Source organism: Mustela nigripes, chromosome 10 (genome assembly GCF_022355385.1).
Source record: "Mustela nigripes isolate SB6536 chromosome 10, MUSNIG.SB6536, whole genome shotgun sequence".
NCBI lineage: Eukaryota > Metazoa > Chordata > Mammalia > Carnivora > Mustelidae > Mustela > Mustela nigripes.
In genome coordinates this window covers 53897958-53919746 of record NC_081566.1, presented here as the reverse complement: position 1 = coordinate 53919746, position 21789 = coordinate 53897958, and the positions used below count along the sequence as shown (strand labels likewise).

Here is a 21789-nt window from a genome sequence, read left to right as displayed (position 1 = left end):
TCTTTCTCTCTGTCTTTCCATCCTACCTGTGTCTTTCACCATGCTCCTCTCTTCCAGATATGCTGATCCATACCCTGCTCATCTTTTAAAATCCAGCTTAACACCCAGTTTTCCTAGGCAGCCTAATTATCCTACTCTAGTCCACATTGATTTCTCTGCTGTCTTAATAAAATTCATTCATTAGATAAACATTAAATGAAGTACTTTTATATACTAAACATTTTGAAAAACACTGAGATAGAATGATGAAAGATGCACTATCCCTAAGAGGAATTCACCTTAGCAGGGAGTAGAGAATGAAACAACACAGGAGAATGTGTTAAGTTTTGTGTCTGATGTATGCACAAGAGGTTACTGAGGCAGAGAGGAAGGTTTACGTTTGTATATGCATATGTGTTAATAAATGCTTATCTTTGGAGGGTTTATTGGCAAGGAGTTGGGAGATGGGACATAGAAAAGTTATCTTTTTAGACTTTGTGTGCAGAAATGAAAGACATAGTCAAGTTAAGAAGCTGGTAGAGGTTATTTTAAACAAAAGAAAATATATACAAAGATACAGAGGTGAAGTAGAGCATAAAAAGGAATGCTGAAAGAACTGAGAGGGGTTCAACATAGCTAGAAATTGTGTTCTTTATAAAGGAAACAAAGTAGATCATGTAGAGTCTTATGGTGGATATGACTGCATGGTAAATAAGGAGAGTATATATAGTTATATATTACAGAGCTTTATACATTACAAAACATGTGTCTTTACGTTTACATTTATATTAAAGTTTGACTGCTCAGGAGGGTAGCTATGCAAGCCATGATGGATTCTAGATAGGTAAATCATCCCAAAATGGACATGGTGATAACAATTTAGAGATGCCAAGATACATGCTTAAACACATCTCAAACATCAAACATGCCCTAGATCAGCCCTCTCTCTATTAAACAGCTTCTAGTAAAATATATGCATTCACACAGGACAGGATATAGCGACACTTTTTTCAGGATAAGGAACATTTTACTGCAAGTTAGGAATTCGGTTCCAGACCATAATAAATTTTCCAGTGAGCTATGCAAAAGAATGCAAATAAGCTTTTGCCTAGGCCAGAGGCAAAAGAAATAGTAAACCAGAGTAAGACAATATCTAACCTGAACTGTAACAAATGGGTCAGACTGCATTAGTCATATATGGAAATTAAAGAAGAGCAAGCAAGTCAGGGGCTGGTATGAGTAGATACTCAGAGGTTAAGAGCTTGGAACATGCACGTAGGATCCTTTAAGTGTGTAGCTAATTTGCTTGGAAAATAGAAAGAATGCTTTTCAAAGGGTGCATTCTGGCTCCTATCAGAACAGGCTAAGCTTCAACAGTTTTATCTTACTTAACATCTGTAGGAACTATTGTACCAGTGACTTTATTCTTTCCTCACTAATACTATTGCCAAAAGTGGGCTCATTATTTGGGCTCTAAGCTGCCCTGAGAGGCAGACTTGACCATAGCATTACCAAGGCTAATAAATCCGGAGGATCAAGGAATGGTGGCTGATTACCACATTGCTCTCTTCAAATCATGCTGCTAAATCGGATGCTTTGTGATTCTTTGATACCAAAACATGTCTGACATTTTCTTTTATTGGAAAAAATATTTTTCTTATATATGAATTATAAAATAAATAAGAACTCTTATGTAATAAGTGTCTATCAAGAGATCCACTTTTTCTTGTGGAAAAGGGAAACAAAAATACTTTTCCATCATCTCAGATTGATCATAAAATAATTTAGTTTTCAAGTTTTTTAAAACCTCCTACACTTTATAGACTAGAAAATATAAAGTAATGAGATGATGGCATAGCACATAAGGGCTTGTGAATTTTACTGTCTTAATATTTGAGTAATTAAATTTCATATGTGCAAGCAGTAGTTTACTTCTAGGTGTATTAAGAATGACTCTAAGATAATTAATATTGTTTCTTAACCATCCACTACTGAGTTAATAAATGTTCAAAGAATCTCTCAGAAAATCAATTATCAGTTTTATCTATGTACAACACAGAGTGGGAAGCATGCCGTTATTTTTTCTTATAGCAGTAGTTGTTGCTATAATGGGTTTTGGGGGGACTTGGGGGGTTTTTTGGTAGCAGAAGTACAGATATGCTCAAAAGATCAAAAGCTACATTAGTAAAGATCTTAGTATATGAGCCACCCCTCCCAATTATTAACAAGACTGGAAGGGAAGACACTCCCCAATGGGGATACAGGAGTGAGCGCTAGAATTTACCCCAAGATCTTTCCTTAAAAAAAAAAAAAAAAGAAGGAGCAAGGATTCAGAGCTTTGTAATGTTCAAAATAGAACAGTTATTTAGTTGGACGTAAAGAAAGTAAAATAGGAGGGGGAAAAAATCCACTCTGGGCTAATTAAGAGAAGGCATTTCCTTTAATTCCAGAGGGAATTTCTCTAGTCCATGAAACTTAATTGGACAAGCAAAGACACCTAGGTGTAAAAGTTTGGAAAGACGTGATGAAAGAATTGAAAGATTAAACATGAATCAAGCAAACTGATTTAATCTAATAGACCAATCAACAAATAATTTTCATGTTATCTTAAAGGTACACCTGCTCAAAATGATTCTATTAGACTTCAATATTATAATCATTATTATAATGTAGAAAACAGTAGATTTAATGTTTTGAGGGCTGAGTTATAACCAGTTCATTTCTGCTCTCATTATCAGATGACTCAGTTCTCATTAACCAATCAGAGCTTTTTTTAAAAAAAAATAGAGCACTTTGATAAAACACATAATTGGAAATATGCAAATTATTTTTGTCAATTATATTTTGAGACATGTTTTAGATTTGTAGTGTGTATAATTAATAATGAATATTGAATTAATATAATGAATAATGAATGTATATCATTTTGCAATATATCTAAGTGAAATCATTATGCTGTACGTTATAAGCTTACACAACACTATATGTCAATTATGTCTCAATACTGAATAATTTTAGCTTACTAAAACAATAATCAGGTTAAGTGACTCAGGTCTGATTTGTAAAAAGGGGTCATAAAAAGCTGAATATTTTTTCTTAAATACGGACTAATCTAAATTTTAGAATAACCTTAGCAAATTAAGACTCTTCCCTACGTTCAATATGAGAAATAAAGTATTTTCACTATAGGTATGAAGAACCCAAATTTCTAGATAAACCTAACATATAACTCACTAGTATCAATAGAATGATCTCAAAACATAGTCCACTGCTCTATGAAGATGTTTTAGTCCACTAGAATTTTGGTTGAAGAGATGTTAATGAAATGAGCAACAGATTGGGACAGGAATCAGACGGGCTTTATTTATGGAAGAAAACAGCTTTCCCTGAGATTTTAATGTAATCATAGCTCTAAGTGTTTAATACATAAAGTATTTTATCCTTAGAGTGGAATTCAGAGCAGAAATTTAAAACTCATAAACTATTTAAACAGCAATCTCAATAGCACAGGTCTCTCCCCCAGGGTGGAGACAGAAATGTAATATTTAAGGAATGCAAATGGCAAGACTATCTGTTCAACTAGACAGTAAGCTTATATTGCAAGCTTCTAAATTTAAATGGAAAGACATATTTTGCCCTTCTTCCTACATTTTTCTTAGCTTAAAAAGAACTCCCAAATATATTATTATTAACAATCTCAAGGCATGCTTACTCAGTAATTTTATTATGGCTATGCAACAACTTTCTGACATATGTTTTGCAGAGTTGACTGTTCTCTAGTTAATTGTGAAAAATCTTTAAAAAAAAATCTCTGCTAAAAGATACTAAATTTAAATGTTCCAGCTAAGTAACAGTCACACAGGCTCTTCTTTCAGGCCATTTATATCAGATGTTTTAAACTTACAAAGATGCCAATATAGCTAAAAAGGATGAGCTCAGATATTTTAAGGACTTGTATAATTGACATAAAGAACATATAATTACACAGGTTAACTATACTGGAATTAAAATGAAAAAAACTTAATAAAAAGGAACACGTAATTAAGAAGGAATATAAGGCTGTGGGAAACACTTGTATAATTTATTGTTAAGAAGGTCTAAGGAAAAAATAAGCTGAAACTAAAAAAAAAAAATCATTAAGGAAAATAAAATATTCTTTGTTGAGTAATATTCCAGAGTAGCATATTCTAAACTATGATCTGTGGATGAGGAGATTTCTCAACCAACTATATTATTAGACCTACAAAGCCAGGAGATCTCTATCTTGTTTACTGCTCTATCTGCAATGCCTAATACAGTGTCTGGCACATATTAGGCATGCAGTAATATTTGTTGAATGAATAGGTGAATAAGTTTGCAAAATACTATACATTATATGTTCCTTCTTTGAAGTTCACACTAAATAAAAGTCTATTTAAGTCTGAGAAGCCCTGTAAATGCCACATTAAAAAAAAAGTTTAACTGTTTTGAATGTAACTTTTTCCTAATTTATTTGATAGGAAACTCATTGACATCTTCCAGACTAGCATTTTAAGAGACACAGTTTGGAAAATTCTACTGGAAGTAAGAGAAAGAAAAACAGAAGCATAGGGCCCACCTATTACTGGGACTAATAGGGTAATGTTAATAAAGGTCAAAGAGAAATCACAATGTAATTCGGGTTTTTAGCTTGATTTTTCTTTCAATGAGAAAAATTTTAGTGACTGAATTAGAGAGATTAGGACAAAATAAATGAGAGTTCAAGCTCAAGCTCAATACATAAAAAAATAAAAATAAAATTTTTTTTAAAAATGGCACTTATCATCTGTCAAGTATCGCATTCAGTGTACTGCATCAGTCATGGGCTCTATTTCTTGAGGATCTTATTACCTAGAACAAGGGTCTCCATATTTTAATCTGGAAGGACTAGGCAGGTAACACCAGTCAGTCAGATATAAAAACGAAGAATGTAAAAATCAAATTATTGCCATGTAAGAGAGTGGGCCACTGTTTCTAGATCATCTAGTTTTTAATATAAGCTGGAAAATCTGGATTCTCAGAAGACTTACTTATCATTTTCAATTAATTTAATTTTTAGAAAATTGATAGGATCCAAATATAACACGTCTGAAGACTGTAAGCAACTCAGAAACCACTAGTTTGTAACCTCTGATTTAAAATTTACATGTGAGCACCTAGGACTTTCAATGGCTTCAAGGTCTCTAACTAAAATATACTGTATCCCACGTTACTGAGCAGACCTATGGATGAAATGCAAATCACTATCAGTTATTCTTAAGAAATTGTGACTATACCAAAGATGTTCCAAAATGACTTTAAAAGCAGAAGAATACAGATTCTACAATACATAGGTAGCTTAAGTGGATGTTAATTTTCAGCACAATTCTGAAGTGGAATATTAAAATTCTAGAAAAGTGGCGACATATATATAGCATGGGCACATATATGATACTGGCACCATTTTAATACTTTAATATGTCTAATATTTTCCTATTTCAAAATTTTACATTAAATTTTAAAATATGAACTTAAAAATCTTAAATTAATTTTAAAATATAAATATCTGAATATTTTAATATATGTATATTTTATGCATATATACACACACATATATAAAGAGATGTATATACATATAAACATATATCACCATGGGTAAGAGTAAAACTTTAGACATTGGCCTGAAGTTTGGCAAAGAACTGGATGAGTTCTTTTATGATATCCGGAAGAACATGGGAGAAATAAGAACTAGCTGATAATTAAAGAAGAAAGCAAAGCTATCAAGGAATGACTTCCCAGGGGCCAAACCCAATACATTCTTTTAATTCTCACTTGACTTGACTTCCGGATCATGCTGTTCATCCATTCCTTGCAGTGGATTTTCTTTTCTTTACATCTGCACAGAATCTCCTGATGCTCTTCCTTGCTTTCTCAGTTTCTTGACGGACTTACATTTTCTGCCAACACCTTGTGTTAATGACACTTATCTTAACCAGAACGGTGCATCAGACTCACTGAGGAATATATCGCAAACACATCTGCCTACTGAGCCAAAATATCTGTGACTGAGGGAGGCATATATATATAATTTTAAGCCTCAAGGTGATGGAGATGAGCAACCTAATTAAGAACCATGGTCCTAACATTAAAGCAACTCCAAGAAATCTATACTTAATCTTCTCTCTATATAGTTTCGCCTCTAGGAGATTTTTCTACCACCAAGGTTTTAACTATTTCCTCTACAGTGATTATTTCTAAATCTTTATCTCTATATACAGTGTTTTTCTTTGACTCAAAACCAGTATTTTCAAATGCTCACTAGGAATATCTACCTAGATGCAAAATAGGAAATCTTAAACAGAGCTGTTCCCAAATTAAACTTATACCTCAAACCTCCATCTTATCAAACCTATAATTCTTCTTACATAGACATACTTCATCTTATTATACTTTGTTTTATTAATCTTTTCAGATATTGTGCTTTTTACAAACTGAAGATTTGCTGCAGCACTGTTTTGAGCAAGTCTATTAGCGCCATTTTTCTAATAGCATTTGCTCATTTCGTATCTTTGTGACACTTAGGTAATTATCAAAATAAATCAAACTTTTTCATTATTATATTGTTACAGTGATCTGTGATCAGTGGTATTTGATATCACTATTATAATTGCTTTGGATCACCATGAACTATGCCCATGTAAGACAGGGAACTTAATAAACATTCTGTGTTCTGACTGCTCTGCTAAACTGGACTTCCCCCCCCATCTCTCCTTCTCCTTGGGCCTCCCTTCCCTAAGACACAAAAATATTGCAGTTAGGCCAATTAACAATCCTACAATGGCATCTAAGTAGTCAAGTGAAATTTAGAGTCACATGTCTCTCATTTTAAATCAAAATCTAGAAATGACAAAGCTTAATGAGCAAGGCATGTCAACAGCCGAGAGGCCAAAGGCTAGGCCTCTTGCTCCACTCAGCTAAGTTGTGAAGGCAAAAGAAAAGTCCTTGAAAGAAGTGCTTCTCTAGTGAACACACAAATGATAAAGAAATGAAACAGCCTTACTGCCAATTTTGTGTGGTCTGATAGAGACACAAAATTTTGGAGACATTTGGAGAAATTTTGTGTGGTCTGGATAGAATATCAAACCAGCCACAACATTCCCTTAAGCCAAAGCCTAATCCAGAGCAAGGCCCTAACTCTGTTTAATTCTGTGAAGGCAGAGAGAGGTGAGGAAGCTGCAGAAAAAAAGTTGAATCTAGCAGAGGTTGGTTTGTGAGGTTATGGAAAGAAGCCATCTCCAAAATATAAGAGTGCCAGGTGAAGCAGCGAGTGATGATATAGAAGTGATAGCAAGTTCTCCGAAAGATCTAGCTCAGATAATTCATGAAGGTGGTTGCACTAAACAAAAGATTGTCAATGTAAACAAAATAGCCTTCTACTGGAAGAAGAAGATGCCATCTAGGACTTTCACACTTGGAGAGAAGTCAATGCCTGGCTTCAAAGCTTTAAAGGATAAGTGGACTTTCTAGTTAGAAGCTGATAGAGCTGGTAACTGTAAGTTAAAGCCAGTGCTCATGTACCATTCCAAAATCCTAGGGCCCTTAAGAATTATGCTAAATCTACTCTGCCTGTGTTCTGCAAATGAAATGACAAAGCCTGGACAGCACATCTGTTCACAACATTAAATCCCACTGAATATTTAAGCCCACTGACCACTCACTGACAATATACTGGTCACCCAAGAGCTCTGATGAAGATGGACAAGACTAATGCTGTTTTCATGCCTTCACAAGATCCTCTCTGCAGCCTATGGATCAATGAGTAACTTTGACTTTCAAGTCTTATTTACCAAATACAATTCTGTAAGGTTACAGCTGTCATAGATAGTGAGTCTTCTGAAGGATGTGGACAAAGCAAACCGAAAACCTTCTGGAAAGGATTCACATTCTAAATGTCATTAAGAACATTCACGATTCATGGAAAGAGATCAAAATATGAACATTAATAGGAGTCAGGAAAAAGTTGATTCCAACCTTCATGCGTGACTTTGAGGGGTTTGAGATTTCAAGAGGGAGTACCCACAGATATAGTAGAAATAGGAGAACTAGAATTATAAGTGGAGTCTTCATGATCAAACTTGAACAGATGAGGAGTTGCTTCTTATAGATGAGCAAAGAAAGTGGTTTCTTGAGGTGTGATCTACTCCTGGCAAAGTTGCTGTGGAGACTGTTGAAATGACGACAAAGGCTACAGAATACTACATAAACTTAATCAATAAAGCAATGGCAGAGTTTGAGAGGATCTCTTGCAAGAAGTTCTACTGTAGGTAACATTCTATCAAACAGCATTGCATGCTACAGAGAAATCGTTCCTCAGAGGCAGAGGTAATTGATATGGCCAATTTCACTCATCTTAAGAAATTGCCACAGCCACTCCAACCTTCAGTAACTGCCCTGATCAGTCAGCAGCCATTAACACTGAGGCAAGACCCATAACCAGCAAAAGATTACATCTTGCTGGAAGCTCAGATGATAGCTAGCATTTTTTAATAATAAGTATTTTTATTTTTTATTTTTTTATTAGAAAAGAATGCCTTATTAATTATCCTTACACATTTAAATATTTAGAGCCTTTTGAGTTTTTGTTTGTCTCAAATTTTTACTTAAATCCTAGTTAGTAAACATGTAGTATAATATTGGTTTCAGGAGTAGAATTTAGTGATTCATCACTTACATACAGTAATAAAGTATTTTTAAATGAAAGTATGCACATTTTCAGACATAAGGCTGTTGCATACACTTAATAGACAATCTACAGTGTCAACGTAACTTTCATATGCACTGGGAAACCAAAAAGTTCATTTGACTTGCATTATTACAATATTCACTTTATTACATGGTCTAGAACTGAACCTGCAATATTTCTGAGGTATGCCTATATTTTTTCCTTAGTCAAGGAAGGATATCACCATCTGGCCAATCAACTCAACCAAGTCAAGGCACTAAAAGGATTCTCTGCCTGGCAGCCCTCAATCTGAAGAAATATTTGCTCATGGCCCTACTCCCATAAAACAATGTATTTGATATAATATAATACATCCTTCCCAAGATCACAACTGTGATTTATATATACACGTGTATGTTATGCTTTATTTTATATATGCTAGTTTTATTTATATGCTTTATTTATGTTAATTTAACATATCCATTATATTAACACATATTTATTATTTATTGTGATCCAATCCTATGACTTACATGGGCTAGTCTGATTTTATAAATTGAGCAAAACAGATTATCTTTCAGGAATTTGAACTGAAAAACAGAACTAGCTGTGGGCTCTAGAGCTGGAAGGTTATACTGAATCAGGTCTGGAACGGCCTAAGTGTAAGCTGAAGATTTATGAGAAAGAACTACTAGCAGATAAAGCTAATCAGTAGAAAGGAGGTAAGAGGCAGAAAGCAGAGAAAAATAGAGAGGACACTAGAGAGAGAAAAACCATGGCCCTGCAGCCCACAAGGTCACTCTAGTCCAATTTTTCTTTGGTTCCTCATATTTCTGTAAGATTCCTTGCTGTATCTTTTCAAACACATCCTTACCTTTTTCAGTTACCTTGAATGGATCTTTGTCCTTTGCAGCTAAGGAAGCTCTAAGACAGTGATTCTAAATGTATCTGTGCCCTTGACCAACCATCTATACCCTAACGGACTGTTGCCTAGATTTGATGTAGGGTTCATAGGATTCTACCTATAAAGCTGTCTGTCCAACTTTACATTACCCTCCACTACCAATGTCCTTGTCCTACTGCAGTCCTCTTTATCTCTGAACTGGACTATGGTAATGGTCCTCTAACTAGTCTTTGTCACCACTGACTCCCAGATTTTCACCAAGAACAGAGCTAACAGAGTGATATTTTTAATCTATCTGACCCCCCTCACTCCAGTGATGGTTTTATACCACAAAAGGCCTTTTATATGATTCTTCACCATGGTTCACATGGCCCTTTACGCTCTGGTTCTACCCAGACTTTCCAGCTGTCTCTGCCCCCTTTCATGAGGTACCAAAGCCATGAGCTGAGCTTCACAAGGCACCACAGAAGGTGAGCTGAAATCCACAGAAGCCACACACTTTGTACACAGAGATGGCTTTATACAGGCTACCTCCTCTCCCTGCTCCCCTTGCTCTGTCTGGAAAATTTCTTTTCAGGCTTCAAGTTCCTTCTGACTCCAACACACATTTAAACACTAAACCGAACCAGGAAATTCTGGGCTGTATAAAAGCCATACCCAATACAAGAATGCTGAATATGGCACAAAATTACTATACTTCTTTCAGGAGAAATTCCATGGACCTCATCCACTGACCTAAAGCTCTTTGGCAAAAGTTGATCTAGCATATGTCAAGGTATTATATTAGGAAGCATGCATAGAATCTGAAAATACCTAACTAAAAGACTACAAATGTCTTTTTATGACTTGTTCAATTACATACACCAAAAGTATGCTTAATATTCTAAGGATATCACTGAAAGTATTCCAAATTTTCACCATTATGTTGATGTTTTAAATCTTAAACTTCTTTAGCCTTAGATGTTTGCAGAAACAGAATTCTAGTATTCTGTGGTCATTTATTTATAAAAAAATTTTTTTTTTCAGGGAAATAGTGAACAGAACAAGAGCCCAGTTCTCACAGGAGAGCCAAAGTAATAAAGAGCTCTTTTGTAGACAAATTCTAGAACTTCTTAATTATACACAGGCTTATTATCTGTATCTCCAGTGTTATAAAGTACCAGAACTTCATTAGAAAAATTAAGCTGGAAAAATGAAGGCAACACTTTGTAAATTTCCAGTGGAAATTAGCTGGGAGAGGCAGAGGAATACTGGATCAAAAGAGGGTAATCATGCTTAACTGTGCCCTAGAGCACCCGCATGTTTAATACGATTTGCACAGTAACTACCTCTCCTATTACTGCCTGTTTGGAGTATTCTGTGTTAATGGGGTTAGCTAATTTAGTATTTTAACTTAAAAAGGCTCTGCTGATTAATAAATGTTGCACACTGTGCTAGTAATTAAAATAAATGGAAGAGTTACAAATAAAAGTTGAATTGTTAAGAAAACATTATCTGAAAATATATGATAATCCCTATTTATCATAATACAATAATAGTTCAGAAAATATGCAAATTACAAAGGTCTAAAGTGTTTGAAAATCCCACAAGTCAAAAAAGTTTTGAGATATGTTAGATTTCTTTATCACTACTCTTTAAAAATTTAACCAGATCTCATCTCTATGCATTTTTAAAAATGCCCTTTTTAAAAATTATTTAGATCTAGTTTCTTAACATTTCCCAAGCATTTTTCCAATGGTAACTGTCTATTAAATGATACTTTATTAGAAGCAATAATAAAAGGTTTAAAAATGACTTATCTATTTATCAAGATTTCTGTCTAAACAGGGTTGCAAAGCTGAGGGAATGAAGGCAGATACGTAAGATTCACAGTTGCTGAATATTTTTCACTAGTGGCAGCAAATGGCAGAGTTCAAGAAATGGAGTTTGTTAGTTTTGCTTTCCTACTAAATGTGTACAGGATGTGTCCCATTTCCCCTGATCTGAATAACGGAGGGTGACAGAAGAGGCCATCCCATATGCCACTTTGGATTATTTTGAGCTAAAGGCACTTGAAAAGAATAGGTATAAGAAATGTGATCTGAATCCCCCACCCCTTGTTTTTCCTTAAAATCAGGACTTAACGTGCCTATAGGACAGCTGACTTCCCCATATCAAGAGGAAAGAAATGTTCTAGTCCCCAGAGATGAGGAGTTGAAACCGAGAGAATTTTATAAAACAGAACTTGTTAAATGACTCTTGTCTTCCTTTGGTCTCCCCACTCATTTTATTTTTCTACAACTGTTTCTCATTGTATACAAGCTATACAAGCTAACATATAAGCACTTAGGACTTGTCACTTAGGGGGTGTTTACTTCCTTGTGGGGCTCCTCCTGCGTCACGTAATACTTATTTTTAATAAATGTGTGTGTTTTTTTCCTATTATTCTGTCTTATGTCAATTTAATTTCCAGGCCCAAATGAAGGCCCTAAGGGGCAGAGGGAAAGTTTTACCTCCCCTACAATAACTATCAGAAAATTAAGACTTTTTATTTTCAAAAAGATGTAGAGACAGCTATTGAGTGGTCCATACTCAGGTTTTATGAAAGCCTCCTCAAGTTTAAAATATAATATCCTTAAACTATGATTCAATTACGAACTTCTCTTCATAGGGAGGTTCCAGCCACAATTATATTTTTTTCATCCTCTAAATAACCATACCTTCAACCTGTAGAAGAATTTCGAATCCTTAGGAATCTAAGGATTTTCATCAAGTTAAGTTCAGGTTTTTAATTAATCTAAACACCAAAGTCTGATATAGCAAGGTAGTTCCTTAATTTGATAAACAAACTATAGCAGTTTTCTATTGCTGCTATAACAATACCACAAAGTTAGTGGCTTAAAGAATACAAATTTATTACGTTAGACTTCTGGAGGTCAGAAGACTGAAATGGGTCTTATTGGGCTAAAATCAGGGTGTTGGCAAGGCTACATTCCTTCTGAAGATTCCTCACACCACACACACCCTTAAGGATTTTATTTATTTATTTGAGAGAGAGAGAGAACATAAGCAGAAGGAGAAGCAGAGGGAGAAGCAGACTCCTTGCTGAGCAGGGAGCCTGACGTGGGGCTGAATCCCAAGACCCCAGGATCATGACCTGAGCTGAAAGCAGACGTTTCACTAACTGAGCCAGTCAGGCACCCCTTTTTCTGGAGATTCTAGGGGAGAACTTATTTCTTTATCTTTCTCAGTTGCAGGAGGCTGATAGCATTCCTCGGTTGGAAATGCCTACTCTGTACTTAAAAGCAGCAAAGACAAACTGTTTTTCCCAGATCACATCACTCTCACCCCCCATGTAGTCCAATCTCTCTCTGCTTCCCTCTTCCACTTTTAAGGACCCTTGTGATTACAGTGGGTCCATCCAGATCATCTAGGATAATCTCCCCATCTTTAACTTCTTAATCATATCTGCAAAGTCCTCTTCATCATAGAAGGTAACAAGATATTCACAGATTCCTGAGATGAGACTGTAGATGCTGGTTGGGGGGGGGGCATTATTTTGCCTCCCAGAACACAGACTGGCACTGACTTCTACTGCATTTGAGTTTGGAACCAGTTATAGTCTGCATACTTATATTCTCTGTATTAAGTCAGAACACTGACTACTAATAGAAGGTATTAACATATAGGACCTTACCCCCTCTGATAAGACTTTTAGTGAAGCCCATATCAGCCTATACCACCTGACTTATGATCATCTACTCCACTCCACCTCTGTCACCTTGATGGGTAAGTTAAACATTTACTTGGATAGTTCTTCGAAGGCATGGTGTGAGGCTCTTCCACCCTTAGTAACAATGACTTTTTTCTCTACTTCATCTGGGTAACTTGCACGGTTCCATTTTACATTTAAAAATAATCTTTAAAATGTTCCCTGAGGAGCACCTGGGTGGCTCAGTGGGTTAAGCCGCTGCCTTCGGCTCTGGTCATGATATCAGGGTTCTGGGATCGAGTCCCACATCGGGCTCTCCAATCAGCAGGGAGCCTGCTTCCCTCTCTCTCTCTCTGCCTACTTGTGATCTTTCTCTGTCAAATAAATAAACAAAATCTTTAAAAAAAAATGTTCCCTGAAAAAAATATAAAACAAGTATGTGTTGCTATTTCCATTTTTAAAATTTAAAAAAAAATTATTTTAAATTTCGTTTCAGTTGTTTCCACTTTTTGAAAAATAAAAATAGTCTTTTTTTATGTTTTTAAGGGAATTTCAGATTGAGTAAATCATGGGAGTTAGAAAATTTCTTAATGGAAGCAGAAGAGAACAAGGGATATAAAGAGAAATGAAAGCAGCTCGGTACCTCTGGAGCACACAGAGTTTCTTATGAAATGTGGCAGACTGGCTAAAGAAATAGGCCTAGACCCCATCCTGAAGGACCTTGTGCCTTGTGACACAGAATTAAGATTTATCCTAGAACTGATAAAAACCCATTAAAAAGTATTTTGTCTGAATAATGGCTTGCTTAAATTTCTCTAGTACTGAGGTAAATGCACTGAATGGGAAAAAGACTGGAAAGACCAGATAAACTTTTTATAACAATTAAAAGAAGAACTTGTAAGTGCCTAAATTAAATTAGTAGTAGAAATGGAGATGAGGGACTGAATTTGAGAGACTCTTAAAAGGTAGACTAGACAGGATTTGAGGACCAAGAGAATGCTGGAAAAAGATAACAGGGTAACTTTTAAGTGCCTATGCTGGGCAGAAAGTTGGTTACAATTCACATTCGAGATAAGAAGAAACAGGCCAATGCGGGATATACTGAGTTGGGAACATATGGTGAAGTAAGTGAAGATGGCAACTGAAAAGATAAATCTGGAATGTTAAGAGTAGGATCTCAGAGATTTAGAGTGGAACGCACTGGCATAGAGGTGGGAGTTGAAGTCTCTCTCTCAATCAGAAGCAAACACTCACACAGGTTACATAGAGAAGAAGAAGGTAAAGAAAAGAGCTGAAGGCTGAGCCCTGCCATCACCTTAGCTCTTTCCCATTACCTCTCACCAAAGTATTGCAATATTCTCCTCATGGTTTTCCTTCCTTCCAGCACATTTCTTCTCAAATACACCTGTCTCACAATCCAATACATATTCTTTCTATGAGGTCCTCTTACTCAAAAAACTTAATTCTTCATTATCTACAGATAAACTCCAATTCTTGGCCTTGAAGCCTTGCCCACTTTCTCCTTCTACTGCCTCCCACAAGATTAGCTTCTGTCATATTGGGTCTTCGCATTGTTCAGTGAACTTTTAACTACTGTCATTTTTTTTTTTCATACCATCAATCTGCCTTTATCTTTTATCAAATCTAAACCATCTTTCACAGAACCAATTCAGTCATTTCTTTGAAGAACACCTTCCTAGACCAGCAGTGATAAGAGCAAATGCTACATTGAAAAAATAAATAAATAAATAAAAGAAAAAATCATGACACTGTCTTCAATACACATTTGATGATTTTCAAGTGCTTATCTATGGCAATTTGTACTCAGAATTTCACTAGTTTTTCTGATTTGGTTTAAAGGCAGAAGCGTAGAAGTTCTATGGGAGCAGAGAATTTGTCTATTTTATTCACTGCTAAATCCCAAGAGTCTAGAACATTTCTGGATATGCAAGCATTTGTTAAATCAATGAATACCTCTGTATATTTCTTACAGTATCTGGCTGAGAGCTTCTCACATAAAGATTACTTAGCAATTATTTACTAATTGCTTATTTAATTTCCTGGTTTCACAAAGATAGACATATGAATAAGGAAAAAATGAAACTGGAGTAAGTTTCTTCAGGAAAAAGAACAAACAAATAGAGCTCCAAAATACTTCCAAAAAACCCCCTGGAATCCATACTCAATGTGTAAAATATTGTCCCACTTCCTATGCTTGTTTTCCTTATTTGGAAATAAGACTGTTGCAGATGTAGTAAGATGAGCTTTAAGGCCTCTAATGTAGACAGGATCCTCTGCATTAAAAAAACTATGCATCTCTGTGGTTAGGGAATACTTTTTTCCTAATTCCTATCACAGAATTCTTATCTGTAAATACATACAACCTAAATTTCTAACAGTTCTTTTGCCTCACAAGATATAACTGTTATGTAATATATGAAAACCAAAATTGTTTTAGAAGCTGCTACAAAATATCACTGCTTTAATTCTTTAAAAAAAAAAAAAAAGGATTTATCCATAGGCCAGTTGCTAAAACCAGTTGCTTAGTCCCCTTACTAAAAACATAAAAACATAAAGGTCCAAATCTTTAAGTAACTTCTTGAGTATTCCCTGTTGGGTTGGCTGATAATCCTAGACGCATCTTCAATCTGAAAGTTTCAGGGTAAAGGGTCATCAGCGTTGGTATCCATAGAGGTTGAAGATATTCACAAGTGTTCCATAGAAAGTACAAGTGGAACACCTTTCTTCAGGGAGAATACTGATCTCTCATCCCTCCAAGCTTATCAAGGAAGACACTACAAAAGGATACTTCTGGATCTGCACAGTGATTTCCGTAGAAATATGGAAATGCGGCCAATTATTTGAGCAGTTAATCTTGTTATTTCATAAACCTTTGTTTGCATCATTGAAAACAAAAATAATTCTTAACTAAGTCTGAGCAGCACTAATCTTCCATAATCTCTTTGGTAAAACAGATCTACCGCCCCAAAACCAACTGGAAATAAATGTTTTTCATTTCTTATTCACCACACATTGGGTCACTGTCAATTATTGAAAAAGGTATGGAATTCTCTATAGGTAATTATTTCATGTCAAGTAATTGCTACAAAATAAAAAAAATTACAAAAATTACTTGAGATGCATGCCAATTTTCTTTCATCTGAGTTTGTGTGGAAATTTTTATTTTCAAAGAGACTTTTCAGAAATGCATGATTAAAATTATGCACATTATATATCCCTCCTAACTTATCAAATGATCCAAAGTCCACCGTGCTGGATGAGAGGTAATTCTAGTTTCTTTACATAATAAAACATACTTTGCAATATATTTTGGAATTATTATTACGTGACATTTATAATATGATGACTAGTTCACATTATATATTATGTAAAAATAATAGTCTATATGTTGTTGACTATTATATAGTAATTTATAATATTTTATAATTATGAAATTATAACTTTTTAGAATAATATAATTATTTTGTTATTTAAAATATTAAAAGAATTATTATAAGATACAATACAAAGATAATTATAAGATGTACTATAGGACACTAATAACTTTTAAAAAGTTATTCCAGATCTTAAATGGTCTTTTTACAAACTGTATATGACTATATTGATAACAAATACCTTAAGAGAGAGGAAGTGCTTTGGAGAAATATGTCTGAGTTGAGACCCAAATCAGTGAGGCTAATAAAATAATTTTAAATTACATATGCTATTAGATCTTCCTTTATCTTTTTTAGATAACTTCCTTAGTAAAGACACTAACCTTCTACATTGCACCTGATTTATTAAATTGATATCAGTCTTTCCAAATTAAATTTGGTCCACATTAAGAAAAATGTTTTTGTTCTACTGGATCTTATTTTAGAAGCATCATAGGCTTTCAGCAGATAATTAAGGTAATTATTTTCACAGATGCGTGGACAGTAGTCACTTATCCCCTTGAAATGCCATTCATTCTCTTTGAGTAATTATATACACACACACACATAAATATATATTACATATATACACATACATAAATGTGTATATATGTCTGTGTATTTATTTATATATTTGTATATATGTGTGTATATATTATATATATATAAAATTATATAGCATATTTGCATATTGAAAAACAGTTGCTTCTGAATAGATCAAGAGTGCCACTACCTTTTCTCACAAATAAAAAATTCTCTACAATATCAGGAAATACAAAATGTTAAATTTTGTTAAATGTTACCATGTATGCTACAGCTATTTTTTTTTTTTTAAGCTAAGAACTCACATATTGTCATTTACATTTCGCATCCATTCCTGTCTTCTGAACTCCTCTCTGGCCACATTTAACTCATTGATTGGTTCTGCTACCCGCAACGTTGGCTCCAAAGGCTTGTAGCGCTGTTCCAATACTTCAGTGATATCACGGAATGGTCCCTGACAAGAAAGAATGAGGAAATATTTTATTATGGAAGATGTTTTATCATATTATCAATGATTAAGGGTGATGAATATCAAATTATTTTTTAAATTATTTATTTATTTGACAGACAGAGATCAGCAGTAGGTGGAGGGTCAGGCAGAGAGAGAGGAAGGGAAGCAGGCTGCCCACTGAGCAGAGAGCCCAAATTGGGGCTCCATCCCAGGACCCTGGGATCATGACCTGAGGCGAAGGCAGAGGCCCAACCCATTGAGCCACCCAGGCACCCCTACCAAATTATTTTTAAAGAACAAGCTGTTCTCTGAATTGGAAAATATATAGAATATCACATCTTCAAAAAATGCTCACACAAGTAGAAATGATTAAAGTATTTTAAATTAGTCAGAATTTTTCCCTACTTACATCAAAATACTTTTTATGCTGAACTGTTAAATTTGTAGTTGTATTACTTTGTTTCTGATGTAACTTAAAAAGAATTCTCTCCCTTTTTAAGTAAAAATATTAGAAAAGATTCTGAGCATTGCTTTCAAAAAGCCTTCTTATCAATAGAAATAGGATAGCACATATTTTTTTTCACTAAAATAAAGGTTTTAAGTGAATGCCTCATCCTGCATTTAATTGGTGACCCTCCAAAACACAGAGGGCCATAATTTTAATTAATTTAAGTGTTCTTTGGTAAAAATTTTAAGTTCTATTGCATAATAACTCTAATACAATAGCAACCATCTAATGACCCAAATACGTAACAGAGGAAATCCCATAAGATGCAACAGTGAAGTGTTTTATAAATGTCTTACCTTTAAATTAGTAGTTACTTATACTAATTACTAGAATCCACTGGTTGTCTAATTAGTATCATATTAAGCACAATACAAATCAGAAGTGGCCATGGATTTTGCCATGTCTTTAATTACATGTTGCTTTTTTTTTCACCACTATTGTTGTGCAGGACAGAAGTGATATAAAATGGACAAGGATTCCTGATCATATTCCTTATCCTTAAAGATCTCTTCTTTAAATAGGTTATCACTAACAAGACACAGCTGGAGTTACTGCAAGCACTGAGTGAAGACTGTGGGGCTAATAAAAAGAAATGATTCACGCCTCATTTATGTTCACTTATGTTTTACATTAATAGAAACCAATAATAGGAACCAGTTACCATAAAAGTCATGGACCGTAAATAACACAAATGGCAAATAAGTATCATCTAGTACTTTTCACAGCTGGACAGGAGGATTGCTATATTTGAAAGTAGTTAATGGATTTTTATTGGAACTTTACTTTTTAAAGATACAGTAACATGATTCTGAGTTCACTATTAAGAAATCAATAATTTTTTTTTTTTTTACAAATTCTTTATGTTTTACTTTGAGAAATTCTATGGTTTAAAACATAATACATGGTTATGTTATCAGAGGGAAATTACTCCTTTAGACCTTTTTTCCTTATGTGTAAAATGGAATAAAAATTATCTCACGAAAGTGCTCTTAAGATATAAAAGACAATGTAAGTAACACTGTTAGCATTGTACTGAGAACATACTAAACATTCACAAATGATATCCCTGGCTTTTTTTTTTTTTTTCATTATTAGTTCGAAGAGAAGTTTGAGGAAGGTTTTGAACAATAGCAGCATCAGATATATGAGGAATGATGCAAGGCCAGGACTTTGAAAGACCTGCATTCACAAGGACCTGCATTCACAAGGACCTGCATTCACAAAGAGGGATAGTCTTCTAAGTGGCCAAGCTCTATCTTCTAAACTTTGTTGGTGTATCAGTGTAACACATATCCATTTGTGACTTACTCTACTACTTGTTCTGGAACTTACTATTTCCAAAGAAACTAGGAAATGAAAAAGGAGGAGCCGTATTCAAGCAGCAAAATTTAGAATGGAAATAGACCCAGTCTTCCTGTTGGTTTCAGTATAATCTTTGTGACCCTAATCCTCCATAATTCGTAATCACATCCATCTCTCTATCTCTCAGTGCCTGGTCCACACATATCTTAGACACTTAGACGAGTGTCTTGCCTTTGAGCTCAACAAACTTCTCCCTGGTTAGCAAACGACATTAACCGTCAAGCTTTTCCTACGCCAAAGCTTCTGTTAATTTGTATTTCTGTTGACAAATCACTTGAGAAAAGATCTCAAGTGATCTGAATATTGATCATACCTGGGGTGACATGGAGCCTCAGATTTTGGACATAGCTTCAAACTTCAGATCTGCTCTTTGTACTCATTTCCAAACATTAATACCTAAAATGCCTAAACTCAACCTGAATCTGTAAGTCTCCTTTGACACTTAACTATCGTTTTCCAAAGTTTTACTTTATTTGCATCCAACCAAATCTGAAGTACAAGGGTCAGATATATTTATGTTCTTCTATAGTTTTAAAGACCCATGTTATTTTATAGTCATCGTATATTTTTTAAATTTTCTCAAAGCTTAAATAATAACAAAGTTATGTTTTAAACTCCCAGGATTGCCTCATACACTTAAGAAATTTCCCTCCTGAGCACAGACAGACCATCAGAATATAATTACCATTTATAGTATAGCATATATAATTTTAAATCTCCCTAATGATGTATGTACCTTTAACATTATTAGATAACATATAGGAAATGTGGTTCAGTCCAATAAAGCCACAACTTAAAAATCCCATTCTGTAAAAACAAAAATGGAAAGGAGGAAAAAAAAAGAAGGAGAGAAAGTGAGGAGAGAAGCCAAAGGAAGTTGGCTTCCTTGATGGGCTGAGGAAGAATGGGAAGGCAGGAAGGGAAAAAAAGGAAAGGAAGGAAGAGAAGATTAAAATGATATGGAGCAGAGGGAGGAGGACCAGGGACAGGAATGAAGGAGACCGGAAAAAAAGGAAGAGAAAAAGAACAAGGGAAGAGAGGAAAAGGAAGAAGGGGCAGAAAAGTAGAAGAAAATGAACAAGATCATCATTTTGTGGTATGCTAGATAAAGGTCATGTATGAGGGTATATGTACATATGCGTGTATGTATATCTGCAAATATCTGCATATGTATACATATCTACACACACATAAAGTCTTTCATACACATGTATATATGCACATGTATATATGCACATGTACCATTATATGAATGTATATAATATTTTCTATGTGTCTTCACATATATACTATTGTGATATAGTAAGAAATACAGGGGCAACTGGGTGGCTCAATTGGTTTAACATCTGCCTTCGGCTCAGGTGATGAGCCGGGAGTTCTGGGATCAAGTCCCCTATCAGGCTGCCCGCTCGGCGGGAGTCTGCTTCTCCCTCTGACCTTCTTCACTCTGGTGGGCTCTCTCACTCTCTCCAACAAATAAAAACTTAAAAACCAAAAAAAAAAAAAAAAAAAAAAAAATCACAATCTAGTGGCTTTTGTCACTGATTCCTGGCATAGAACTCCTACCTAAACTGCTTGGAATTTCCTGAATGATGCCTTTGTTATTGACAACAAGGTTATAGCTGAGATTATGCTAATGAGGTGATTTAGGTTGGGCCCCCAGAAGCCTCTTGATGAAACCTGTCACCAGAAAGACCAAATGAGTAGAAGGTTGAAATTTCCAGCTCCCGCTTCTGATCTCCAGGGAAAGGTAATGGAGCTCGAGATTGAGCTTTATAAAAAAATCGTAGAGATCTGATGGGCTTCTCAACTGGCGTACACATCCACATGCCAGGAAACAGACATATCCCATCTCCCTGAGAACAGAAGCCTGTGCACCCTGGACCTTTTCAGACCTCACTCTATGTTCTTCTTCACCAGGCTATTTATTTTTATCCTTTATAACAAAGCAGGAAATGGAAATAAAATGACTTTCTGAGTTCTGTGAACCATTCTAGTAAATTATCAAAGTTTAGGATGGGGTCATGGGACCCCTCAACTTACAGGCAGCTCAGTAAGAAGTACAGGAGCCCCAGAAATTGCTACCGCTATGTGACGTGAAGAACAGTTGTGTGGGGTTAGGCCCTTAAGCTGCAGAGTCTGCACGAACTCCTGGTAGTGTTAGAACTGGCTTGAATTGTTAGATACTAAATGGTATT

At 34.9% G+C, this 21789-nt stretch overlaps 1 protein-coding gene across 2 annotated transcripts in view; it reads right to left on the bottom strand.

The window, feature by feature from the left end:
• The window catches only part of SPATA17 (spermatogenesis associated 17), a 178562-nt gene that overhangs the window by 60432 nt on the left and 96341 nt on the right, over positions 1-21789 (bottom strand). For both annotated transcript variants that reach the window (XM_059414112.1, XM_059414111.1), the window contains one exon: positions 17576-17724. In XM_059414112.1, coding sequence (XP_059270095.1) covers positions 17576-17724 — 149 coding nt within the window. The remainder of the gene's footprint in view (positions 1-17575; positions 17725-21789) is intronic.